Genomic DNA, 27474 nt, shown 5'->3' with positions numbered 1-27474 from the left:
ACAGCAGAACTAGGCCCTCTAAACCAGGCAGACAAAACCTGTGGCCCTCCAGATGTTGTTAGACTACAATTACCCTCATCCCTGACCATGCTGGCTGGAGCAATGGGAGTTATTGTCTTACAACATCAGGAGGGCATAAGTTCCCCCATCCCTGCCCAAAGCACATCTGCACCCCTTCCACCCACTTTGGTGAGGTATGCATCAGAAGAACATTATCAGAATCACCTTGTAGTTTTTGAAAAGGTCCAGAGGTGGAGTGAGGCTGTTGGAAAAAAAAATAGGCTTTTAATTTCCTTTGTAATTAGAATTTGATTGCTAGTATAAATTAGCTTGCAATGCTTGCTGCCTATTGTGCAAGCTATTTCCCCAAAGTGAATAACTTTAAATTAAATGACTCTTATCAACCCCAAGGCATCGGTGTTTAAAATCTCAGAGTAGGTTCCTGGAACTGGGGAGTTATAAATTAAACAGAATTATATTTCTTTTTAAAAACTTGGTTGAGTTTTGATTTCTTTTTTTCTTTCTTTTTAATTATATAGTGCGGAGGAAATTGGAAAGGCAGTCAGTGGTAATGAGATACAAATTTAAGGTTACCCTAATCTTCAGTTTAGACTTCATTCCCCCACACACACACACCAAATCAAGATGTTTATGTAATAGGGAATACTATTGTATGGCATATTACACACACACACACACACACACACTGCAGTAAATTGCTTAAAGTGTGATAGTTCCAAGGCATGCACAGAGTTCACCCATCTCCTGATCTCCCTGGTAATTTCAGTGGAAGGAGTAATTCTGTTTGTGTGTTCCTTTGCACCCATAGACCTGCTCTTTCCATTGGAATGTGCAATGAAGTCCGGGCAACTGATTCATGTGCACATTTTCACACAACTGTATCTGTGAACTGTCTCTCTTGTTCCCTGTGGCAAGATGATTGTTTCCATTGGATTCCACCAACTATTTTTCCCACCACAAAGGCCTTGTGTTCATGGTGGCAATGTCAAAAAGACCAGCATATTTCAGCTTAAGCTCTTACTGCCAGTAACTAAGCCTTACGAGATGCATTTCAACCTTTTAGAACAGGGGTGGGGTGGGGGCCGCAAAGTTGTCATGTCTAGCCGTGCTCCCCCTGGGTTGGAAGAAGGTGTTTCAGATGATCAATCAGAATCAGACTCTGAAGTAGAGGAGTCGGCACCAGAAACAGGCCAGCCTGTACCAGTGGGGGAGACAGCTCTCACAGGCTCTTCACCAGCTGGGAGTGAACCCACTCCAGAGCTTATCTCGTCAAGGGCAAATAATACACAGTCTGTGGGAAGCCAACATTCTTCCGAAGGACAGAGCACAGACAGGTTAGCCAATCCCAGAGTACACCACAGACTAAAACGGGAAGAGCAAAAGGAAAGCGAGAGGAAGTCAGCCCAGCTCACATCCCATCAGAAGCTGCCTCAGAACTAGTCTCTCTGAAGTTAACGCGTATTAGGAAAAGGCTTTCCAGTCTTCGTGAAAAGACAATTGTCTCACTTAGTTTGCATAGTTTTGCCTAGGGGAAAGTTCCAAGAGATTAGACTCTCTTTACTGCTTAAATAAAGCTTTGTGGATTACTTAGTAGGCCTCGTTATTGTCTCCCAAGAAGGCAGGAGGTTTGTGAGAAACACAACAAAAGCCAGACAACCACCACACGATTGGTTGCCAAGGGTAGGGGGCGTGGCCATTGTTGGGAATATTGCAACATCATCTGCAAGTTTCAGAAAGGGGGCAGTGTTGCAGTTTGCTAGTTAATGCATGGGACTTTGGGGCATAACTAGCCTTAGGATCTCTACATGTGGCTGTACATGTAGCCACACTACATGTGGCTTCCTGTCCTTTCCCCCTTCGTTCCCCACCCCCACCTCCACTTTCCTCTAATACTGGGAGTGCATGGCTTGCTCCCTCTCTCCTGCTTGAATACAAAGATCTAGAATAAACAAACTCCTTTTGAAACCCTATGCTGTACCTGCATCCTTATGCAAGAATATCTGTGAGTAAAGCTGTTTTTCTTTCTTCACTTAGAGAAAGGTGTGGTCTCTTTTTTTAGCCTTTTGTTTGCATGTGTGTCTGAGACTATTTTGCCTTTTTTTATTATTCTGCTAGCTGTCTTTCTAACAAGAGGCAGCAATACCATAAAATTCCCATCAGCCATCTGAGGAACCCTGGAGGGCCAGCTTGGGAATTCACAAGGGGCTGGTGAACCTCACAAGCCCCACCACCATGTTCCAGCTGGACATCAGGAAAAACTTCCTGACTGTTAGAGCAGTACGACAATGGAGCCAGTTACCTAGGGAGGTTGTGAGCTCTCCCACACTAGAGGCATTCAAGAGGCAGCTGGACAACCACCTGTCCGGGATGCTTTAGGGTGGATTCCTGCACTGAGCAGTGGGTTGGGCTCGATGGCCTTATAGGCCCTTTCCAACTCTATTATTGTATGATTCTATGATAACTGAAAGTGGATTGGATGTGCCTTCAGCTGCTATTGCCATGATGTCCCTGGCCAGCCCAAGTCATGGGTGCCTGAGAGGAACAACCCACTTTATAAAATGAGTTTCACATGTTTTCAAGAGGCACAGCTGCTCTGGCATATCAACACTCTTAGTAAAGTGGGTCCACATTTCCAAGGAAAGAATATAACGAGTCAAAGATTTCTGAGGAAGAAATCTCCTTGTCAGCCTATCAGTAGTAAATGTCTGCTTTTTTCCTGATGTTTTGATGGCGGTCTCCATTTGTGTTACGGCGCGGTGTGAATTTAACCTGGTGGCAAATGTAATGATGTCTCTTCTTTAAATGATATACTGCAATGAATTGCTATCATATGCAAAGTTAAAGGCTGGGAATTAATGAGACTGAGGGATGATCAATTGAGTCAGAAACAACCTTGAGAAGATGCGAAGCCCCCTGCTGAAACTGTATTACGCCCAAATAACTCTTAGGATCAACAGGGCAATCGGCAATTTAGAATGCTTCCAGTTTAGGCTTTTATTGTAAAATGGCTCAGCCTCATGCATGGAATTGAACGGCAAATTTGCCACCATTTCCAACCCTCTCATGTTTCCCACTTTTTCTTCCATCTTTTTTTTTTTTTACCAGAAAAAAAATCTGTTACGGAGGGAAAAATGGAATGACTGCATAGTGGCATTTGATCAATAGAATAGTTGTCAGCATTATATATTTTCTCAGCATTGTATTAGAATCAGTTGTAAAAGGGAAAATTCTTACTTTTAAGGTGGGACTTTTCCTTTTGCCATTTATTTAAAAAAAAAACACCTCTCGTTAAATCGACTACAGTCAAGCCCTGTTCAGACCTGACCAGCCTTCCTCAACCTGGTGCCTTCCAGATGTTTTGGACTTCAACTCCCATCAGCCCTAATCATCATGTCTAATGATCAGGAATTCTGGGAGTTGTAGCCCGAGACATCTGGAAGGCAGCAGGCAGAGTAAGGCTGAAGTAGAGATTATTATTTTTGTGGCTTGGGAGACACCTTCAGTGGATGCAATCGGTAACTATGGAAACAGGACGTGCAAGTGGTGAGCGCCCATTCCAAGACTACCAATTGACTTTTACATGGGAATGGAGAGTTGTTACCCATTTCTGGAGCATGATTCACAACGCAATCTCCTGGCACTTGCTTTTCGTTCCTGGGAAATTGCATTTTTCATGCACCCAACCCACAGTTTCAGTTGCTGGGAAAATGGGACTCTCCCTCTTCCACATACAAACACACCTGCGCACCAGCCTGGCCCCAGACATTTTCCTGCCTGAGGCAAAGGATGAGATGGTTCCCCCCTCCCACTCCATGTACCAAACGTGATTGGGTTGGCAGACAAAGGCACCTTCCATGAATGGAGCCCTTTCCTCCATGGAAAGAAGGTCAAAGGTTCCCAATGTTTTAGGGCTGGTGGGCACATACGGGATTTTTATAAAGTGTTATGGATCCTGTCACAAAATGGATGCCATGGGGGAGCTTGTCTATTAATGAAATGGCTATCATGGTTGGCGTGGCCAGTCACAAAAGGCAAACTAGTGAAGCTATCAGAGAAATATGTGCGCACAAACATCAAGTGGGGCCCAGAGGGATTCTTGGAAATAAAGATGACACTAGAGGACAGCATTTTGCTTTGCAGTATGCCAGCCTTATACCGTATTTCTTCGATTCTAAGACGCCATCGATTGTAAGACGCACACTAATTTCAATACCACCAACAGAAAAAAAAGCTTTGATTCGAAGAAATAATAAACGCACCCGCGATTCTAAGATGCACCCCGTTTTTAGAGATGTTTATATGGGGGGGAAAGTGTGTCTTAGAATAGAAGAAATACAGTAATTAAAAATCAGCAGCAGCAGCAGCATTTTAAAAAAAGAAAAGAAAATCAGTAGTGGCAAAGCGTCCAGCAGGTACCAAAGGAGTTGTCTGTGGACAGGCTAATACGTTAATGTTTATGCCTTCCCCACCATTCCATCATCAGACACTAACAGTGCAGACTTGGTGACTTTCAAACATAGGAGCATAGGAAGCAGCCTTATACTGAGTTCAGACCCTTGGTCCATCTAGTCCAGTATTGTCGACACTGACAGGCAGCCATGGTTCTCCAAGGTTTCAGGCAGGATTTCTTTTGTTGCCCTACCTGGAAAAGCCAGGGATTGAACCTAATAATAATAATAATAATAATAATAATAATAATAATAATAATAATAATATATTTATTACCCGCCTCTCCCTCTGGATCAAGGCGGGGAAAAACATAAAAAACAAAATATAAAATACATAAAACAGATTAAAACACATAAAAACGAATACATTATTAATATAACAGCCAGACGGCTTAAAATTTTTCTGGGTAGGCCTGCCGGAAGAAATCAGTCTTTATTGCTTTTTTATATTCAGAAAGTCTACTGAGTTGGCAGATCTCTCCCGGTAGGCCATTCCACAATCTGGGAGCAGCAGAGGAGAAGGTCCTCTGAGTAACAGTTGTCAATCTAGTTTTTGCTGACTGAAGTAGATTCTTCCCAGAGGACCTGAGTGTGCGGGGCTGATTGTACGGGAGAAGGTAGCCTGGACCCAAACCATGTAGGACTTTAAAGGTAATAACCAACACTTTATACTTGGCCCGGAAACTAATTGGCAGCCAGCGAAGAGATTTTAAAACTGGTGTACCTTCTGCGTGCCAAGCATGTGCTTCTATCACACTGAGCCACGGCCCATCCCCAACCCCAGCTCCAAGTCAGCCTTTTTATTTCTCTTCTGCACCCCCCACTTATCAGTATTTTTTGTTACATCCTGCCTGACGGAAGGACTGGGAGATCTTGAAAGATTGCCCACAATTTTTTGCATATTTAGTTGGCTTTGATAAAGGTATTGCCTGATCATGGATTTTGTTTTGTTTTTTTCTAATAGATCAGCATAGTTTCCTTTGTTTTGTGTACAAATTATTAATGAGGGGTACATTCAACTCAACTTGATTCAAACTGGGCTTAACTAATATCCATTATTTTCCCTGCACACACACTAGAAAATAGCTTATTGGTGTGTTTTCCCCAAGCCCATTCCAAAATTTGGAACCTTCTATGTGCTCCAAATGACATCATTGGACCCATGATGAGGCCTGATCCCTGCGCACCCAATGGGATGAAGAACATGCAACCAGGAGACGTCTGCTGTTAGATTTGTATTCCCTCCATCCCTCCCACACCCATGAAATACTTTGTTGCTCCTTCCCTTCACCACAAACTTTTTTGGTGGTTGCAGCAGTTCTGACGACAGCAACTTGGAGGCCTCTTTGCAAGGCCTCCATTCCTTCTGGGTACCTGGAATGCTGAAGAAGCAGCAGCAGCATCGATACAAAGGACCCTGGGGCATGTAGTTTTCCATGGTGCCTGAGTACTCAGTTGGGATGCCAAGCATCTGACAGCAACATGTCACAGGGCTCCTTGCCCCTGCGATGCTATCATGAGCACACCGAACAGCATCACAGAGGCAAGGAGTTCTTGGACTATTCATCACTATTGAGTATTCAGGAGTGAAGAGAAGAGGACGCTTCAGTTGGGATGCTTAGAGCAGTTTATTAAGGCTCAACACATTTTGAGTTTCATGACTCGTCTTCGGAGTCAACTGAACCAGTTTCATCAAGACATCTAAACCAGTTCTGTATGCTGGTTGCCATCGCCGATTCCTTGTATCCTAACATGGGATGGTAATGCAAGTATGCACCTAGACCAGGGCCTTTATCGTTATTAAAAACAAAATGTTTTAATAATGACAACGAATAGAAAGATACTAGTTTACACAAAGTTACTCTTTGTCAGCTTTCAGTTTGCTCAAGCAGCATTTTTAAGAAAGAATTTGATGGTTGATGTGCATGTAAAAGGAGGAAAATACATGAACAAGAAATATTCTTTGCTTTCTTTCTTATTCCTGGCAGCCCCATTCAGTTCCTCAAAATCTGCAGACAACATTGTAAAATTTGATATTTATGGAGATGGGATCGGCCGATACAACGTCTTCAATTTCCAGCACAATGGAGGCAGATACTCCTACTTAAAGGTTGGCCAGTGGGCAGAAACATTGACCCTTGACGTAGACTCCATTCATTGGTCCAGAGGCCTAGTTCCCACTGCCCAATGCAGTGATCCCTGTGCACCCAATGAAATGAAGAACATGCAACCGGGAGACGTCTGCTGTTGGATTTGTATTCCCTGTGAGCCCTTTGAGTACCTGGCTGATGAGTTCACCTGTTCGGACTGCGGGCCTGGGCGTTGGCCCACGGTGGATCTCGCCAGCTGTTACGACCTTGCAGAAGATTATATCAAGTGGGAAGACGCCTGGGCAATAGGGCCCGTGACGATCGCATGCCTGGGCTTCCTTTGTACTTTCCTCGTTGTGGGGGTCTTCATCAAGCATAACAACACCCCCTTGGTCAAAGCTTCAAGCCGTGAGCTGTGCTACATCCTCCTCTTTGGAGTCTTCCTCTCCTACAGCATGACCTTCTTCTTCATTGCCAAGCCCTCGCCGGTCATTTGCACCTTGCGCCGTCTAGGCCTGGGCACATCCTTTGCTATTTGCTACGCTGCTCTCCTGACGAAAACAAACTGTATCGCCAGAATATTTAGCGGGGTGAAGAACGGGGCTCAGAGGCCCAGATTCATCAGCCCACGTTCTCAGGTCCTCATTTGCCTGAGCCTCATCATGGTGCAGATTGTGGTGGTGTCCGTGTGGCTGATTTTGGAGGCCCCGGGCACACGCCGCTACACCCTCCCTGAGAAAAGGCAGACTGTCATCTTGAAGTGCAACGTCAAGGATTCCAGTATGTTAATCTCTTTGACGTATGACGTTATCCTTGTGGTCTTATGCACTGTGTATGCCTTCAAAACAAGGAAGTGCCCAGAAAACTTCAACGAAGCCAAATTTATTGGCTTTACAATGTATACGACGTGCATTATTTGGCTGGCCTTCCTGCCGATCTTTTACGTGACGTCCAGCGACTACAGGGTAAGTCTTCCACCGTTATTTCAGACAACTGTATGGCGAGGTTGAACTGTCTGTTAAACGTGATTCAGGGTTGTTGTTTCTAAAGAAGAGCATGATCCCCTTATGAACACAGCCTGTTTCAGAAGTCAGGGCAGGGCAGGCTGTTATAGACTTACTGTAAGTGTATACAGCATACAGCAAGTACAGGAGAGCCTTCAGTGATATGAGAGCCAGTGTGGTATAGTGGTTAGAGTGTCGGACTGGGAGTCGGGAGATCTTGGTTCTAGTCCCCACTCGGCCATGGAAACCCACTGGGTGACTTTGGGCCAGTCACAGACTCTCAGCTCAACCTACCTCACAGGGTTGTTGTTGTGAGGATTAAAATGAAGAGGAAAAGAGGAGGGATGTAAATGCAATAATAAATAAATAAAAGGAGTAAGCCACATGGGGACCATGTGCTTGTGGTGGCGAGCTCCGGAGTTATGAGGGAGAAACACCCCTCTCTCTCACCTCTCATTTATTCTCTTTTTCACACATACAGACCATCCATCTGTTCATACAAGCACAAGTATGCACCTCATTCATTCATTCATTCATTCATTTTCTTGCTCACACACATTCTGTGCCCTATCTCAAGAATGTTGGACCTCTTTCAGCACCAGAGCTGAATTCTATTTCAGAGAAGTCCTCAGGGCTGAAGGCAAAAGGGGTGAAGCCAAAACAGCCCCAAATACTACCATAGTGTAGCTTTTACTGCCAGTCACTACGCCCTAGGATAGGCATTCCAGTGTGGTGATAGCCAGTGTGAGAGCAAGTGTGGTGTAGTGGCTAAAGTGTTGGACTGGGAGTCGGGAGATCCGGGTTCTAGTCCCCACTCAGCCATAGAAACCCACTAGGTGACTTTGGGCCAGTCACAAACTCTCAGCCCAACCTACCTCACAGGGTTGTTGTTGTGAGGATAACATGGAGAGGAGGCGGATTATGTACGCCACCTTGGGATCCTTGGAGGAAAAAAGGTGGGATATAAATGTAATACATAAATAAATTCCAACCTTTTCAAATGGGAGGAAAACTGTACAAAAGCCCCCCCAAAAAACCCGTCAAATGATGAGTGTTCAGAGAGAAAAGGAGAAAAGCATGGCTTTCTGGGGAATACCTCCGCACCATTTGCACCTCCACACCCATTGCAAGAGCTCTGTTTTTATTGTTAGTATTTACAACATTTGGAATTTGGGGTGGGGCTTACGAATGTCTCTTTTTGGCCCCACTGATTTTACTGTGGTTTTCTCCACGCAGGTTCAGACCACAACCATGTGCATCTCTGTTAGCTTGAGCGGCTTCGTTGTCCTGGGATGTCTGTTTGCCCCCAAAGTGCATATCGTCCTCTTCCAGCCACAGAAAAATGTGGTCACTCACAGGCTGCATCTCAACAGGTTCAGCGTCAGTGGGACCGGAACAACTTATTCCCAAGGTAATTAACGAAGCGCATGACGGAGAAATAGGACCGCCCCCTTTCCTTCCTCAGAGAGCTGCACCTCAGCCGGTCAGCCCTGCATTTGGAAATTACTCCCCCACTTTTCCATAAAACAATGTAGATGCTCAAGGCAGGTTGCGGTCACAGGTTGCATGTCATAAATAAAGTTTATAATATATAAGTACAGTTTTTCAATTAAGTGAAGTGTGATATCAAACCCAATTAAACACAACAGCAGTAAAGTCAGCCAGTGCTTAAAGCAAGTAATAAAAACCAATCCTGAGCATTTTTTAAATTACATCAAAGATTAAGAAGAAGACAGACGGAACTAAAAATACTAAGAGCTGCAGGGTAAGTGTTTATATTTTTCTTTTAAAACTGGCTCATTAATAGCTGTGCAACAGGCAGAAATCCAAGGACTATTGTTTTGCTCTGGCTTTGAGAGGAAATGACGTGGAAACGCTTCACTTGCTGAATTTCTGCCTGCCCTGCAGCTCTTAACAGCACAGGAAAATCGGATGGTTACCTCAGCGGAGAGATAGGGGTGAGGAAAAAAGGATGTTCCCTCTTCGCAGAGCATCATCAGATGAGCGTTTTGTAGCATGTTCATTATTGGGCACTCACGGATTTTCACAAGTCCCTCTCACAACGCCATCCGCCTCTTGAGTTTCTCGCTCCTTCTGCCATTTGTTTCGTAGTAAAATAGTCCAAACAAAATGCGACTCTTCTGCGTTATAACGAAATTGGTCGCCATTTCCTGCCGTGTGCAGAGAAGTTTCGCAATAAAATGCCCACTAGAGGGCGCTGTCCCACTACACTGAATGGGCCACGTGGTTGCAGCTCGTTTCCCCTTTCTCTCCTGTGTGATTCTTCTCGTCCCATATGGCGTAAAAGCAGCAGGAAGCAAGAGCAACGGTAAGGAAACACGATTTCCCCCTGTCTGATTATGCCCTTCATGTCTTTAACCCTTGGACATGGTGAATGGAACACAATTTAATACCACATTTTCTAATAAGTCAAAGCCTTCTAATAATATTATTTTCAATGCTCAAATTCAAATCCAGCATGATCCAGCAGATGGAGTACTGAGCGTGGAATTAGTTGCTTGGGCTTCAAATACTTGCTCAACCAAGAACTCCTGGAGCTCCCTTGGGCAAGCGTCAGCCTCGTCTGTAACACCTAGGACTGCAAGGTTTAATTAGCACATCAGGCAGCTACACTGCAATCCTATGCACGTCTGCTCAGACGTACATCCTCTTGAGTTCATGAGTATTTACGCCCAAGTAAGTGTGCATTGCATTGCAGATAGTAGTTGATGTAGTCGGTGATCCTATACACACGTAACGGGGAGCAAGCCCTCTTAGCAGAATGTGTCATTTTTGTACAAAATGGCCAGTGCCATCACACAGACTTATGGTGGTTGATGCGTTGTTTTTTGAGGCACATTCCGTTCTAAGGATGGATACGCTAACCGGAACTGGCTGGCAGGTGTGCCACCCAGGTCTTCACACTTCTGTATCCTATGCTGACTATCCTCTTCTGCCCCTCAGCAATCAAACTGTGCTGCCTAATACACATTATTATTATTATTATTATTATTATTATTATTATTATTATTATTATTATTATTATATTTGTATCCCACCTTTTGTCCAATGCTCGGCCTCAAGGCAGCTTTACAAAATTAAAACATATACATCCATCCTCCTAGTTTCTTTCACCAATGCCATAACTTCTCACATGCCTACCACATAAAAGGGACAGATAACAATTGGTTTCACAGCACTGGCTGGTCTCGTCTAGAAAGTAAAAGTGATATACTTTTACTTTCTAGGCACCTCAGCTAGCTTGTGTCAGTCATGTCTTCCACCAAGGAACCCTGAGATTTGTAGGTTGCCGAAAATGCTGAGTTTTCTTTGCTGAAACCTTTAGCAGCTTCATCAGACCAGTATTCCTTTCTTTGGGGTCATGGTAGATTTGAACGTGGTTTAAATTGTAATGCAGGCGTGTCGTCTCTGTTATCACCTCTTTGATTTTGAAACATTCAGTTGCATCCCTCCTCATTTGGAGGTCAAGGAAGAGGAGGGAGCACTTGTGAAACTCAAAAAATATTGGTTGCTAATAACAGCTTTTCTCTTTCAGCCTCTGCTAATGTGTATGTTCCCACCGTCTGTAACGGAAGAGAAGTTGTGGATTCTACCACCTCATCTCTGTGATTATTCAGCCGGTTCTCGCAGTCCTAGACTGTTAGGAAGTATTGCACATTTCTTGTGCACTCTGGAAAATACGAACATTTTAAAAGGACTAGCATTTTTTTTTCTAGAGACAGTGTAATAAATTATTTTTGAGGGCTGCACAGTATATAGTGATGTTCTTTTTAGAACAACTTTAGGACCCCTCTGTGATTAACAGTTGAGGGATGTGTAAATAACCATGATTTCCAGGGCCACCATGTTGACTCAGCAGTGAGGAAATGACCAGTTGCCATGTTAGGTGGCTTTCTTTCTAATGAGATTTTTTTGTAATTCCTTGTTGTAATTTACTTAGACTGCATTTCTATGTTGTATATTATGGTTACATTCTGTGCAACAGATGGTTTTCACGGCAGTATTAATTAATGTAAAGATGTCAGTAATAAAATCTGAAACGTTTTCCAGCATGCTTGCACTTTCTTCCTGCCCCCCTTCACTGTTATTTATTTATTTATTACATTTATATCCCACCTTTTTTTTTCTCTCCAAGGAACCCAAGGTGGCATACATAATCCTCTTCCTCCTCTCCATACAACAACCCTGTAAGGTAGGCTGGGCTGAGAGTCTGTGACTGGCCCAAAGTCACCCAATGGGTTTCCATGGCTGAGTGGGGACTAGAACCCGGATCTCCCGACTCCCAGGCCAACATTTTAGCCACTATGCCTGTATTAGTATTCTTCAAAGATGGAGAGCTAGATCTTCCACAGATGCAGTGTGAATGGGCCTTATAAGGAAAGCTGAACTAAGCCATTATTATCAACTGAATTCTTACTAACTTGAGTGTTCCATATTGGCATCCAAAGGTCTGTCTGGAGCCTTTAGGGCTGGTCTCTGTGTTAGCAAAGCCAGCCTTTAGCCCCAGGGTGGGGAATCACAGGCCCGCAAGTCAAATCGGGCCCTCCTGTGGTTCCAGAGGGCCACAACCCTTCTCTTGGCCACGTCCCCTTTCCCCTCACCACCAATCATTGGGTGGTTTCCCAGCTTTTCCCCCATTCTGAAAGGTAGTAATGCCTTACCTAATGCTTCATTACTGGCCGTAAGACTTTAAGGCGTTATCCTTTGCATGTTAACACAGAAAAAAAAGCTTTCTGGGATATGCTGGGATTGTAGGACTTCTTTCTCTCTAAACATGCAAGGATTGCGCCTTTAAGGTAACATATGTGAGTATTTTGGCCCCACCCACCACTGGAATGTGGACCCTGAGGGCATCTCTGGGATTGAATTCAGCCATCACTCTGAAAGGGGTTCAATGCCCATGCTTTAGCATAAAGGGGAGGCAGCCCACCTCCGATGTCAGCTTTGAGGGTTGCAAATGTCATTTATTTATTTATTTTTACACTGCTGGGGGATTACAGGGACCCAGCCTCTTGCACTAAAACATCATCTCTTCATGTCATGGTCATCCTTATAAAGTCACTGGAAACAGCCTCCACAGGGTGGCTGCAGTTTTTGTGCAGCCGTAGCTCCGTGTCAGAGTAGATAGTATGTGTACTTGCACCAGTACATTGAGCACATAGAAACAAAATCACTGAATTTCTATTATGTCATTTGCAAAGCTTATGTGGAAGCTACTTTAAAGTTCATCATATAAAACAGTGATCCTGCAGTAACAAACTAGTTATGGGGAGACACAGGTGGATAGTTTTTCACAATGCTTTGAACGGATGTTTCAAGGTGTGTTACAGAGCCTTTAAAAGTCTGCCCTTTACCACCCCTTTGTTTCACCGTGACCTTTAAGATCACTCTGGGGCACTCTGGTGGGAGTTGACAAGAAAAATTACATAAGTCTAGGTACATTATCATTATAAATGTAGACATTTATTAGTTAAAATAAAGGGTTTTATACATCCGCCGCCCCTCAAATAAACTGAAACCATAGCAGCAATTTCATTAACCAATATGGCTACACATGAAACAACACATTCCAGTTGCACAATTGAAATTCAAGGAAGTTTAGAAGTGCCTCAGATTAAACTTTTGGAGGAACTTTTAAGTGAGCCATTTAAGTAAACCGTTCCGGAGGCATGAGGTTATATTAGAACTCCGTTCACAGGATTTGCCATTCCATGCTTATACTTTCATCAGCTGCCCAAAGACATTTACGCAAACTATGAAGGTGGCTCCTTGTGGCCGACGGCTCATACGCCAACCAGAAGAGGCTTTGATTAGGAGGGGTATTCACGTGAAGGCTAAAAGGACGGGGCAGGGGCAAAGGAGCTGCACCCCTTCCTAGAGATGGAATGCCTAAAGACGGTTGTGCACCCGCTGGTAACTTTTGAGACTCAACTTCTGCAATGCGCTCTACATAGAGCTACTTTTGTGCCTAGTCAAGAAACTTCAACTAGTTCAAAATATGGCAGCCAGGATAGTCACTGGGACACCTAGGGGTGACCACATTACACCAGTTTTAAAATCTCTTCAATGGCTGCCAATTAGTTTCTGGGCAAAGTATAAAGTGTTGGTTATCACCTTTAAAGCCCTACATGGTTTGGGTTCAGGCTACCTGCGGGATCGCCTTCTCCCGTACAATCCGCCCCACACACTCAGGTCCTCTGGGAAGAATCTACTTCAGTCTGCCAAAATTAGGCTGACAAGTATTACCCAGAGGACCTTCTCTTCTGCTGCTCCCAGACAGTGGAATGGCCTGCCAGACGAGACTTGTAGCATTTAAGAAACCTATAAAGACTGATCTATTCCAGCAGGCCTATGCAGTGGAATTTTAGGGTGTTTTAAGGATGTTTTTAGGATGTTTTAATAATGTATACTATGTTTTTAATTCAGTTTTATGTATTTTATACTTATTGTTGTTCCCTGCCTTGATCCAAACAGAGACGGGTAAGAAATAAAATTATTATGATTATGATTATTAAAGGGAAAGTACACAAACTTCATCCCCAATGTCCCTCCTGCCTGCTTGGCCTCTGACCTTGCCTGATTGGGCCCAGAGAGCTGAAGGGGCCTTCCACTCATGTTCATTTGGATGAGAGTAGATGCCTCCCCAGTGGTAAGAGATAGGTACTGGTAAAGGAACTTTTGCCCATGTATGGTGGCACTGCAATCCTGATAAGGAATATTGAAAGAAGATAACAGACAAGATCCAGAGAAATCACAAGCTAAGAGTTGATATTAACCACAACAACTAGTCTCCTGGGTGCTCTTAAAGATCAGATCCCTAAAGATTCAGTGGAGATGGTGAGTTATATATTAATTGCTACAAGGATCCTCTTAGCAAATGCTTGGCAATCAATATGCAGAATGTCTCTGGTACAACAGAAAAAGAAGACTTGGACCGCCATGGTGATGAATAAAATAGTACGTTATAAATTGCTATGGGAGGGAAGAATGAACTCCGTTCAGACTTTCCAAAATTGGTTAATTCTTGGAATAGGTTCCGGCTAAGTGATTTAGAAACTATTGATATACCGTCTGCGTGTTAAGTTGAAGTATTGTAACTGTCTTGAAGGATTGTATTGGGAAACAAAATAAAAACATTGATATAATGGGAGTCAACACCTCTGTGTGACGAAGAACCCTGCTTTACCAGGGTTCCTGATTGCACAGAGGCTTCTATTCACATTCAAGCACGCACAAATAGAAGCCCCGTTCAGACTTTTCCTTGTGCACGTGGGAAGGGCAGAGATGTTGGCAGCAGGGCTTGTGTGCATACAGTCGCCCCTGCCATCCTTTTAGTCCTCATGTGAGCGTGCTGAACATTTGCATTGGGCCCATGACCTCCCCTTATTATGGCCTCCATCTGCTTACGCCCAATTGCAGCAGAGTGCCCGGATCAGCTCCATAATAAGGCATTCTGCCAATGCCTCAGCCCCTGTTTACATGGAGAGAGGAGTCTGAGATCTCTTTCCTTGGATCTCGGCTTCTGAACAAGCGAGGCGTCAATGTCTCACCCCGGCTCCGCTCAAAATATGGCCCTGTTGAAAGTGTGTTGCTGGCATGGATGCACATTTTCTGCCATTCAATAAATCTGTAATCACAGAAGCAGGAACCCCATTCAGACACAGAGATGCACCATTGCGACACCTTTCATCTTCAAATGATGCAATTGGCTGCACCCAAATTTTAAAAAGGAACGAATGGAAATGCAACAATGAGATGAAAATCGGCCAACAGGATTGGCTACATAAAACAGCATTGGGAAACATGTCACCATCCAGAGGTTGTTTGACTGCAACTACCATCATCCCTCACCATTGGCTATACTGACTGGGGATGGTGGGAACTGCAGTCTGGAGAGCCACTTGTTCCCCACCCCACCTGATATTAAAAAAAAAAAAGTCTGCAAGGTTTATAGGCATACAATAACTGATCTTTTGATGAATGTTAGAACGTAAGAACAGAAGCAGTGCCCTGATGCTGAATCAGACCAAGGATCCATCTAGTCCAGCACTCTGTTCACACAGTAGCCAACCAGCCATTGGCCAGGGATGAACAACCAGGACATGGTGCAACAGCACCCTCCTGCCCATGTTCCCTAGCAACTGGTGCACACAGGCTTACTGCCTTGAATACTGGAGGTAGCACACAACCATCAGGGCTAGTAGCCCAATGTTGTTGGATAACTATTGGAATATACATGAAGTGGTTCAGAAATGATCAATAACAACTGTATATTAGAAAGTGGCATATCTGTCCAACAAACTCCTCACATATCTTAGCAAAATATGTGGAGGTATTTCTGACAACAGTTTCTCCAGTGAGGCTATCAAAGAAGCAAAGGAGTTATTTGTGGGGTGGAAATTAAACATAATCAAGTTTTACTCTTTAGGGAAAGAGAAAGAAAAGGTGGAAGAATATAAAGTATCAACTTAAATGAAACGTAAGTAAAATTAAAGCAGCATCAGCAGCCCAAAGGAAACGACATGACAGAGGCAATTCAAACTGAGAATTAAAGTATTTCTTCATGTCAGAACAAACTTGCCTTCAAGAGAGGCCTACATATCAACAAAGAAAGGGCCAAGTGGGCCTCCTGGGATATGGCATTCCATAGTCTGCTACATTTGAGAAGGCCCAGTCCTGCGTACCAACCAGCCACATGTCTGTCAGCAGTGGGATCAAAGACTTGAGCAGATGGGCTGAATTGTGTGCGAGAAAATTATCCTTTTGAGATCCTGCTCCCGATTTAGGGCTTTGAAAGATAATGACCAGCACTTAGGATTGGTCTTAGAAACAAACCAGAGACAGAGGAATTGCAATTACAGAATGAAAGGCTTTGGGGAGGAAACAATCTGACTATTAAAACAAACTCCTCTTATGTATTGTTGTGGATTCCATGCTGTGGGCCACACTAAGGCCTTAGCTAGACTAAGGCTTGTTAGCCCACGACGGAGGAGGGAAGATCTCGTGTGGTGTTTATCGCGAGATCCCTCCTCTGTTTACACATGATGCGTGAAAACCTCAGAAGGAGAGGCGCCATGCCCATTTTTTTATTATTAAAGGGCTGGAAGCGCACAAACACTCATGTGAAAAAGGTATTTTTTTAATTTAAATTATTTTCCTCGTTCCCACCCACCCACTCCTGATGGGCGCAGCGCTCCTCAGGAGCGCTGTGCCCCTTGCGCTGCTCCTGGCTCCTCGCGAGGAATTGCACGGAGCTGGATCAACAAGCCACGTTTCACGTTCTCAGGCTCAGCCCGAGACCGGGGCTAAAGGGGAGGGTGAGATCCCAGGGCAAGGGAGGGATCATCCCTCCCTGATCCCGGGATCCCCTGTGTGCCATGTGGACACACAGGGATGATCACCCCGGGGTTTCGCCCCATCTAGCTATGACCTAAATGTTTCTTTAATCACGCATAGCTCAGAGTGAGAAAAAAATGGTAAATTCTCCCAATGAAGGGGTGCAAACAGTGGGACGCTACAGGGAACTGTGTTGGGATCAATGCTGTTCAACTCGTTCATAAGTGATATGGCATTAGGGGTGAGCAATGAGGTTGCCAAGCTTGCCGATGGCACCATATCATTTTGAGTGGCTAAAACAAAAAGGGATTGTGAAGAGCTCCAAAAGCATCTCTCCAAACTGGCAGAATGGGCATTCAAATGGCAAATGTAGTTCAGTGTAAGCAAGCATAAAGTGATGCATGTTGGGGCAAAAAATCCCATTCTATGAAAATGTTGACCCAAAAAGGCAAATTCCATGTTACGCATAATTAGGAAAGAAATTAAAGATAAAACCAGCAATATCATACTGGCCTTATACAAAGCTATTGTGCAAACACATTCGAATACTGTGTACAGTTCTGGTCACTGCACTTCAAAAACGATGTCACAGAGTCGGAAAAGGAGCAGAAAAAGGGCAACCCAAGTGATCAAGTGGCTGAAGCATCTCCCCTATGTGGGAAGGTTACAACATCTGGGAGTGTTTAGCTTAGGAAAAAGGTGAGTGAGGGGAGACATGATAGAGGTGTGCAAAATTATGGATGGTGTGGAGGAAGTGGTTAGTGGACATTTTTATTCTGCTCTAGTAATATTAGAACCCTGCGTTAAGAACTGATTGGCGGGAGATTCAGGACAGATAAAAGGAAATACTTCTACTCACAGGGAATAGTTAAAATTTGGTACTGCAAGTTGCAATAAAGGCCACCTATTTGGATGGCTTTAAAAGGGGATTGGATGAATTCCTGGAGGGGAAGGCTATCAATGGCTACCAGTCCTAATGGCTACTGATACTGTATAATGCCTCCAGTATCAGAGGCATTATGCCTGCAATATACCAGTTGCTGAGGAATACGACTGGGAGCTTGTGGTTTTCTTCCAGCCAGCTGGTTGTTCACCATCTGAAAAGAATGCTGAGTTAGAATGACCCTTGGTCTGATCAAGCATGGCTCTTATTGTTTTCTCATGTTCTATCGTGAAGGTGGTCAGGAGGAACAAAAAGAAAGCCTTATATGACAAACCAGTTAGAATCACAATGAAGTACGGATTATATATTTAAAAGCACAGGTATTAAGAGAAGACTATTCATTCAGATTTAAGGCATTGGGACATAACAGGGAAAATCCAGTAGTGAAAGAATGAGACTGTCTTGCAATAAATCCCAGCTGTGAGGATGTTTTGGGAAATAATGACAAATTGGCAGCCCCCACTGTATGTGGAAATTGCCAAATCTTTCCCAAAATATCTTCATAGACACCTATGGCTTGGAGGAAACAAAAGCAAAAGAACTCTGAGAAGACAATTATTTCCCTGTCTCCATCAATCACTGAAGAAGACTGCCAAACTCCAGAAGGGAAGAATATTTGTAATTTCATATGAGGACTACAGATAAGATGGATGTTGTTGTAATAAAGGTTCACAGACATTTACATGGTATAAAGAGGATTGACTGGTAGAGCACATGATTTGCATACAAGGTCCCGTTTTTAGTCCCCACTATCTCAGTTACCAGAAATGACACCTTGGTGAGCTACAGAGTAGTAAAAAATACTAGGCTAGATGGACTATCTGAAGCAAGGCTGCATGTTTTCATACGGTGAAAGTCGACTTCACCCAGTGCATCCAGAGCAGCCTTTCCCAATTTGGATCCCTCCAGATGTTGTGGCCTACAACTCCCATCGTCCCAAGCCAACATTGACTGATGGAAGTAGTAGGCAACATCTGGGTGGAGAGATGTTAAAGGCTGATCCAGCGTAATGGTGGGAAACCTCTGGTCCATCAAGCACCACTGTCCACTTTGCCCATCACTGTTATGCAGCCCCTTTCCCTGAGACTTTTCCCACGTTGAAATTCATCCCTCAGGCTGACGAATACAACTGCAGTGACCCAGCAGTGATCTCCATGATCACAGTAACAATGTTTTTAGCTGATGTAGTCATGAAAATCTCTGAAAGGTCAATGCAGCTGTATCCATGGATTTGTCTGTTCACAGTATTTACCATGTGAATTCTGTGAATGAGCAAGTCCTTCAGCATTCTGCACAGAAATGATGATGATGATGATGATGACGATGACCAAGTGAACTGGCCCATAACATAATTCATATCTAGTGAAGAAAACCATTGCCAAAAGTAACAATTGCATGTACATTAGCCAAAGATAATGAGTGACATTACAAAATATACCAAAACAAAGAGGACATCCCATTGCAATTCTATGCACAGTTACAAGGGAGCAAGTCCCACTGGGATTGATGCAACTTACTTCTGAGTAGGCATGCATAGGATTGATTGATAAATATTCAAACATAGCAAAATGCCCCTTGCTGCATGTGTTTCAAGAACAAAAAACTGCACGCATTCTCTGAATTACCCATAAGAAGACCAATGGCCCTGTTAAGATAACATGCTAAAACATGATGGTTTGATGTTTTGAGCTAAACATTGCAGCTTAGGTTGTCATATGAACCATTCCTAATCATAATGGCAAGAAAACCAGTTTAAACACGCTCACTAACCACTTGCTGCAAAAGGGTTGGTGACCAAACCATGGCTTAGTGTGTTTTCTGAACAGCTCTAATAAAACAGAAAACTGCATTCTGCAACTGTATAACGCAAACTGGGTAAATTACCCTACTCAGATTAAAAGCAAGTAAAACCAGGGAAGTCTAATTCCATACCCTGTAATAAAATGGTAGGAAAATTATTCAAAATGTGGAAAGTTTCAGAATTAGTTTCATTTAAAAGGTGGGAAGGTAGTCAAAAATCACATCTATTGAATACCTTGTGCTAAAAACCATGACTAGTGCCACCTCATTTTCTGTACTCACGTAGCTGAGCATATGTAGGGTTTTTTTAAAAAAAATCTTCCCAATACACTATGGCCCCGTTCAGACAAGCTAAACCACAAAATGGTTAACGGAATACATTCCATTAACCATTTTGTGGTTAAGCAGCATGGTTTAGCGTGTTGTCTGAACGGGGCTGGTATCTTTCATAATTTAGATACAAATGTATAAACCACAGCTTCTCATCAATAACACTTAACTTACAATCTTTATCCTGATGAGTATTTAGTTCTCCTCAACAGTGTATATCTCATTTTGGAAATTCTGGAAATCTAAAGATCACGGGACATTCTTATTACTGATTCTTCTTATTGGTACTGATCAATACATACAGTCCAAGGGCCATTGGCCTGCCAACGCTTCCCTTGTCAGTCACATGCAGCCCAGTGCTACTGCTCTGGGGCCACCGGCTTGCAGGTGAGTAATTTGGGAGCAATCCATGAGCTTATACTGCTTTCCCGGCTTCAGATAATTAGAGCTAAGATTTCAAATGCACATCACAAATATTGGTATTCAGAATATTCCATTTTGGTGATTACATCTGGACTTGAATGCAATGTTTCCCAATGTCAATGCTAATGAGCTTGATCACTTCGAACGACACTGGAGTGCAACGAAGGGTCAACCATGCATTACGCTCAGCATCTAAGGCCGCACTCCAGGTGACTCCTCCAAGGGAGGTTCGGAAGGCAGCAACGAGAGAGAGGGCCTTCTCAGTGGTGCCCCGCCCCCATTATGGAATGATCTCCCTGGCGAGGCCCACCTGGCAACAAAGTAAGACCTTTTTTTCTTTTTTCAGGCATTTGGCAATATGTGATGAGCTTAAATCAGGTCCCGGATTTATCCTATGGTTATGGTTGATTGTTAAAGTTGTTTTTAGATATGTTTTGTCTCAGTGTGTACTGCCTGTTTGTGCGTTTTTATGTCAATGTTTTTTTAAACTTCGTATACTTTATTTTTCATGGTTTAAACCAGCCAGACAGTTTTGACTATGGGGTGGTATAGAGATGTAATAAATAAAATAATTAATAATAATAATAATAATAATAATAATAACTCCTGCATCTAAAAAAGTTCCCCCAAAAAATCATGCAGAGGATAATTTGGGGGGAGATAACAAGTATGCAGGGACACAGGACACATCACAGTCTGTTTGAGGCCCAAATATGTCAAATTTACATTGATTCTTGCCTTCTAGACCCAGGAATGAGTTGTAGAAGCACTCCTCATGAGTATGAGAAGCCACTTCTCATACTATACTACCTATGAACATAGGTAGTATAGTATGAGAAGTGGCCTACCACATGGGGAACTCACTCCCTACTGCTTCTTTGAGCATCTGAACATCAGAGCTGTTTCTTGCATTCGGTTCTCCATAGGAAGCCCACATGCTTGCAGCAATCTTTACCACACTGTTGCAAAACCTGGCAGGATGGGATTTGTTAGGGTTTGACTTAAGATTCCCACAACCTTGGGAAGAGCTGCTTCATACAAACGAGGATGCCTCCGCGTGATTGCGCTCCAAGCCATTGGGGTGGCACTGGCTATATGTTGTCAACCTGGCCGAATTCTGATTATGTAGCTTTGATCCTTAGAGTTGGACTGCAGGAAGTTAGGCCGCCAACCTAAACACACTTACTGGGAAGCATGCCCCATTGAACACAATGGGACTGACTTCTGCGGAAACACACATCGGATTACCCTGTTAGCCTTTAGATCACACGTTCGTTCCTCCCCTATGACTGTTTTAATGTAGTCTTTGCATCTAAAGCAGCTGATTCTGCAGGTGGGAAATTGGATCCCTAACATAAGGCAAAACACCACAGATTTACAAGGATTGAAAAGAAACCATCCACCGTTCTTCCATTTCAAGCACTGAGTGCTGTTTTGATGTCAAGAGACACTCAGTGCTGCAGCCTCATCACATCTGCAGATTCATGTCACAGCTTTGAGGAAATGTCTAACCTTTCCCAAAGCCAGTCTGTTTCATCTCTGTGACAGAAGAGAAAGGAACTAAAGAATAATGAAGCATCCTCAATGCCAGAACAATGCACAGGTATGACCTCTCTCTCTCTCTCTCTCTCTCTCTGGGCAGGTGAAGCAACCCACCTCAAAGAGGAGATGTTGGGGCAACAGGTGTTAAAGGGTCACAAACCATCAATTATTAGTGTCTTGTTATATTTTTACTTCTCCAGGGGGAGCCATTTGGATTTTCTGCCTCAGGCACCAAGAAGTCCTGGACTGTCTCTACTCGTGCTTCCTCTCTCCCTGAGTTGAACTTCCATCCCCAGCGTATGACCCAAACTACTTGCTTTCCCTTTTTTTTTTTTTCCTTCTTTTTATTTATTTATTTATTTATTTGGCAAATTTCTCAGTCTCACGATAAGGCAACTTCCTCTCTTGTTCTTCTCTGCTGCCATCTTTTACATCTTAGATTGCTCAGTGTTTCTTGCTGGAGACCACCCCTCGGTTGGGTGCCAGGACGAGTTGAAAATGTGGTCCCCTATAAACAGAAATCAGGTTTGCTAGTGCAAAGGCAGAGTAAGGTCTTCATATATTTTGAGATCTTGAGGATTTCAGCTGAACTGATTCAAAGCAGTCTTCTCTTTCCTGCATTACAAAAGACAGGAGTAAGTAAGTAAGTAAGAAAGAAAGAAAGCAGAAGGGTCCACAGGCAGTCAGGCTGGCTTAACACAGTTTAGAGTTGTTGTTGTTGTTGTTGTTGTTGTTGTTATTATTATTTCTTACCCGCCTCTCCATTTTGATTGAGGCGGGGAACAACAGTAAATATAAAATACATAAAACTGAATTAAGAACATCATGTACATAATTAAAACATCCTAAAAACATTCTAAAAACCTCCTAAAATCCCCCTGGATAGGCCTATTGGAAGAGATCAGTCTTGAGAGCTTTCTTGAAAGCGAAGTTGTCAAGTTGACAAGTCTCCTCCGGCAGACCATTCCGCAGTCTGGGAGCAGCAGAAGAGAAGGTCCTCTGGGTAACAGTTGTCAACCTAGTTTTTGCTGACTGAAGGAAATTCTTCCCAGAGGACCTGAGTGTGCGGGCTGGATTGTACGGGAGAGAAGGCGATCCCGCAGGTAGCCTGGACCCAAACCATGTAGGGCTTTAAAGGTGATAACCAACACTTTATACTTCACCCGGAAACTAATTGGCAGCCAGTGAAGAGATTTTAAAATAAGTCTGGTAATACACATCACCATCTAAGGAAGGCATTCCCATTAAAATGGCTAAATCCAGAGTCTAAACTTACCTAACACAGACAGATGTAGACAGACACTAGAGATATTCTGCTCATACATGGCCTCCTAGTGAACTCTCATTCAACAAACCGACAGTGACCTGTGCTCACTTAGGCCATAGCTTGACCTAAGGTGTATCCCTGGATCGTCCAGGGGTCAAACCTGTTCATCTAGGTGACACACAGGGGATCCAGTGCTCAGGCAGGGGCGAACCCTGGATGATCCCAGGAGAAACCTTAGGTCTAGCTGTGGCCTTAGTTTCAGCAGTGCCACAGCCTCAAATGTAGGGATGGGAGAACCAGGGATGCTTGACCTCCCCGAAATTCTCTGAACTTCACTTCAAAGCTCGGTTCAGCTCACTTCCCTTCTCATTCGTGGCCTGTTAAATTTGGTTTGTTCCAATGGGAACAGTGCACACTTTTTCTCCCATTGACTAAAGCATGAATTTTAAAACGTGTGCATTTCTTAATGTGTGCAATTTTAAAAGTGCACCCTTTCCCGCCATTGACTGAAGTGTGAAAATGCACGTTTTAAATTGTGCATTTTAAGAGGTGTACTTTTCTTAAGGTGTACATTTTTTAAAGTGCACATTTTACGAACGCAAATACAAGTCCGGCAATTTGCGAACATTTTAGGACATGCAGTCCCGTTTGCATTCAGGGGCATTTTCACGTGATTTGCGAACTGAAAGGCACATGCCTTACCCAAATGCTCTCTGACGGCTCAGTGTACCCATTCATGTGACAAGCTAGGGCATATTGTGGTGACCATCATGCTAACAGCGACAGCACTCACCTTCGTTGCCAACAATTTGAGTTTTCCTAGCAATGACTGTTTATTTGAATATACTATTTCTTCTTCATTATCTTCCCCTTCCATGATAGCACAGCTGTCAGCAGCTGGAAGTTCACACTCTTTTGAATTCGCTGTCATCACCAGCTTGGAATATTTGTACTCCAACCTGAAGGAATAAATGTAGACTGTGTCATTTTTGTCTTTACAAACATACCAACACTTCACACAGGTTGGGCAACACTGGTATAAACAACAATTTTTTTTCTCTGTGATTATTTGAGAGCATCCCAAAAGGCCAAGTAGTACATGGCTCAGATTATGCCTCAGTATAGTGCTCAAGGGTAAAGCCCCTGGTCAGTTACTTGTGTGGAGCAGAGTGGTAAGCGGCAGTTACTGCAGCCAAAACTCTCCCCACGGCCTGAGTTCGATCCCAGTGGAAGCTGGTTCTCAGGCAGCTGGCTCAGGTCGACTCAGCCTTCCAGCCTTCCGAGGTCGGTAAAATGAGTACCTGGGGGAAAGGTAACTGCGACTAGGGAAGGCAATGGCAAACCACCCCACTACAAAGTCTGCCAAGAAAACGTCAGCGAAAGCAGGCGTCCCTCTAGGAGTCAGCAATGACTCAAGTGCTTGCACAAGAGGTTCCTTTCCTTTCCTTTTCAGTTACTCACTGCACATAATCTTAGGGGGTGCATAGTACTTACTTCTGATTCTTCTTCCAGAAATAGCAGGTTAAGGCAATCAGCAGGACACCGGTGAAAGCACCAACACCGGCCCCCACTTTCAGCCAAAAGTCCACTGTTTCACAAATGATGATCCTTTTTTGGGGCAAAGAAACCCCTTTTATACATAGCCTTGGTTCGTTCCATACATACAAGGTTTCCTACAAAAGAAAGAAAAAGAGAGAAGGGGAGAAGCAAAGCAAAGCTTAAGGCTTCAACCCTAGACACACTTATCTGGGAGTACATCCAATTGAATTCAACGTGACTTGCTTCTGAGTAGAGATGTGTAGGGTTATCTTGCCAAGTCAGTCGCTTTCAAGTGCCATGCCATGAGATAACTGCTTGCGTGTCACATGAAACATATTCTTAAGACAATTAAAGGCCTCAGTGATCCCAAATTACTCACCCACCCAGAGGCTGCCCACTGCTCCGGCACTGTCCCCTTTAAAACTTTCAATCAGCATCCACTGGAGGTGGTAGCCCTGCTGTGGGTAGCAGGCTCATTTTGAGTGCAGGGCTGGACTGTGGTTTGCTCTGTGTGGTCTACTGTTTCCTCTTTTAAAACTAGATCTACGGATCTGTGTTACATTTGTAAAGCAAGAATCCATACTCCAGGTCTCTTAATTGGTAAGTTTCAATGAATCTCCCTTTAAGCAATCATGAATATTCCCTCTTGCTTAAGAATTTAGGAAGTGCCGGCTTAATCATAAGACCTGGGGCTCATCTACACCAAGCAAATATTCCACTATGAAAGTGGTATGAAAGCGGTATATAAAAGGCTAGAGCCACACTACCACTTTATAGCGGTATTGAAGTGCACTGACAACTGTTGGGACCCATGACACATACCATATACAGTGGCTGTTCTGAACCAGTGCCTGGGCACAGTAATGGACTGGATGAGGGCTAATAAACTGAGACTCAATCCAGACAAGACGGAGGTACTGTTAGCGGGTGGTTCATCTGTCCGGCGAGGTGATGTTTGCCCTGTCCTGGATGGGGTTGCACTCTCACTAAAGGATAAGGTCCGTAGTTTGGGGGTGCTCTTGGATCCAGAACTGTCACTTGAGGCACAGGTGAACTCAGTGGCAAAGAGCACCTTTTATCAGCTTAGGTTGATATACCAACTACGCCCTTATCTGGACAGAGATAGCCTAGCTACAGTTATCCATGCTCTGATAACCTCTCGTTTGGATTACTGCAATGCGTTATACGTGGGGCTGCCTTTGAAAACGGTCCGGAAGCTTCAGCTGGTACAAAAAAAGGGTAGCCCATTTACTAACAGGGACTGGCCAGCGAGATCACATTACGTCAGTCCTTTTACAATTTCATTGGCTGCCAGTCCAGGTCCGGGCCCGATTCAAAGTGCTGGTGTTGACATTTAAAGCCCTGAACAGTTTGCGGCCAGGTTATTTGAAGGAACGCCTCCTCCCATATGTACCTGCCCGGACCTTAAGATCATCTACAGGGGCCCTTCTCCGTGAGCCCCTGCCAAAGGAAGTGAGGCAGGTGGCTACTAGGAGGAGGGCTTCTCCGCTGTGGCACCCCGGTTGTGGAATGAGCTCCCCAGAGAGGTCTGCCTGGCGCCTACACTGTACTCCTTTCGTCGCCAGCTGAAGACATTTTTATTTTCTCAGTATTTTAACACTTAATTTTAACTTAAATTTAAATTTTACTGTTTTAACTCTGTACTTTAATCTTATATCAATTTTGCTGCGTGGTTTTTATCCTGGTTGTGCTTTTTATACTGTATTTTGTATTTGTGCTTTTAATCTGTTGGTTGTTTTATTATGGTTTTAATTTTTGTGAACTGCCCAGAGAGCTTCGGCTATTGGGCGGTATAAAAATGTAATAAATAAATATAATGCTTTCATACCACTTTCAGAGGGTTACATCCTGCTTGGTGTAGATGTGTCCTGGGTCCCAACAGTTGTCAGTGCACTTCATTACCACTATAAAGCAGTAGTGCAGATCCTGCAGTGCACTTCAATATCACTATAAAGCAGTCGTGTGGCTCCTGCCTTTTATATACCGCTTTCATACCACTTTCATAGTGGAATATCCTGCTTGGTGTAGATGAGCCCCAAATTCAACCCTGCCCAGGATTCTCTGTAAGGATCTCAGCAACCCGCAGACACTACTGGGTCTGCAGGCATTTATTTATTCAGCTATTGTTATTTCATAGGTTCTTATCACCCTTTTCTACTAGACCACAATCAAAATAAGTGGCTATCAAAAAGGTTACATTATATTTATATCATAGGATCATAGTTGGTCCATCTCGTCCAGTATTATTGACACTCCCTGGTAGCGGCTCTCCAGGATTTCAGGCAGGTTTAACTAGCTGTACCTGGAAATGCCAGTGATTGAACCTGGGGTCTTCTGCATGTAAAGCAGGTGCTCTATCACTGAGCTGTGGTCCCTCCCACACTATCCTCTGAATTCAGGGCAGCTGAAAGCAAATGCCAGCATCTCTCTCTATCCCAAAGAGTTCACAATCTAGGCCAACTGGGCAAGCAGTCAACAGGTAGACTCTATCCTGCCTCCTGGACGCCCCTGCTTAAGTATATCTTTCCTTTCTTCCATATTTCGCATTTAAATGTGTTCCGTATTGAATGTAAATGCTGAACACATTGCTGTTTTGTAAAGTGCCTTACGTTTCAGTTGATAAGTAAGAGAAGAACCACCACACTTTAAAATGATACAACTTCCTTTACCCTACTAGAAGTTTGCAGGT

The 27474-nt window shown here is 43.7% G+C and overlaps 2 protein-coding genes across 3 annotated transcripts in view; one reads left to right on the top strand and one right to left on the bottom strand.

Annotated features, from left to right (window-relative positions):
• Window positions 1-11607, top strand: part of GRM3 (glutamate metabotropic receptor 3) — a 68451-nt gene extending 56844 nt beyond the window's left edge. The window contains exons 3-5 of one of the 2 annotated variants that reach the window (XM_063134306.1): window positions 6458-7524; window positions 8800-8974; window positions 11120-11607. In XM_063134306.1, the coding sequence (XP_062990376.1) occupies window positions 6458-7524; window positions 8800-8974; window positions 11120-11193 (1316 nt within the window). In that variant the 3' untranslated portion in view covers window positions 11194-11607. Of the gene's footprint in view, window positions 1-6457; window positions 7525-8799; window positions 8975-11119 lie in introns of those variants that run through there. The other variant, XM_063134305.1, reaches the window with a different exon arrangement.
• Window positions 11608-22296: 10689 nt separating this feature from the next.
• ELAPOR2 (endosome-lysosome associated apoptosis and autophagy regulator family member 2) overlaps window positions 22297-27474 on the bottom strand; it is a 56438-nt gene continuing 51260 nt past the window's right edge. The window contains exons 19-21 of the mRNA XM_063135056.1: window positions 24720-24898; window positions 24019-24184; window positions 22297-22573 (exon numbers count right to left, since the gene is read on the bottom strand). Of these exons, the coding sequence (XP_062991126.1) occupies window positions 22514-22573; window positions 24019-24184; window positions 24720-24898 (405 nt within the window). The 3' untranslated portion in view covers window positions 22297-22513. The remainder of the gene's footprint in view (window positions 22574-24018; window positions 24185-24719; window positions 24899-27474) is intronic.

Source organism: Elgaria multicarinata, chromosome 9 (assembly GCF_023053635.1).
Source record: "Elgaria multicarinata webbii isolate HBS135686 ecotype San Diego chromosome 9, rElgMul1.1.pri, whole genome shotgun sequence".
NCBI classification, from domain to species: Eukaryota; Metazoa; Chordata; class Lepidosauria; order Squamata; family Anguidae; genus Elgaria; species Elgaria multicarinata.
Note: the sequence above shows the minus strand (reverse complement) of the source record. Positions and strands in the feature narration are given on the sequence as shown.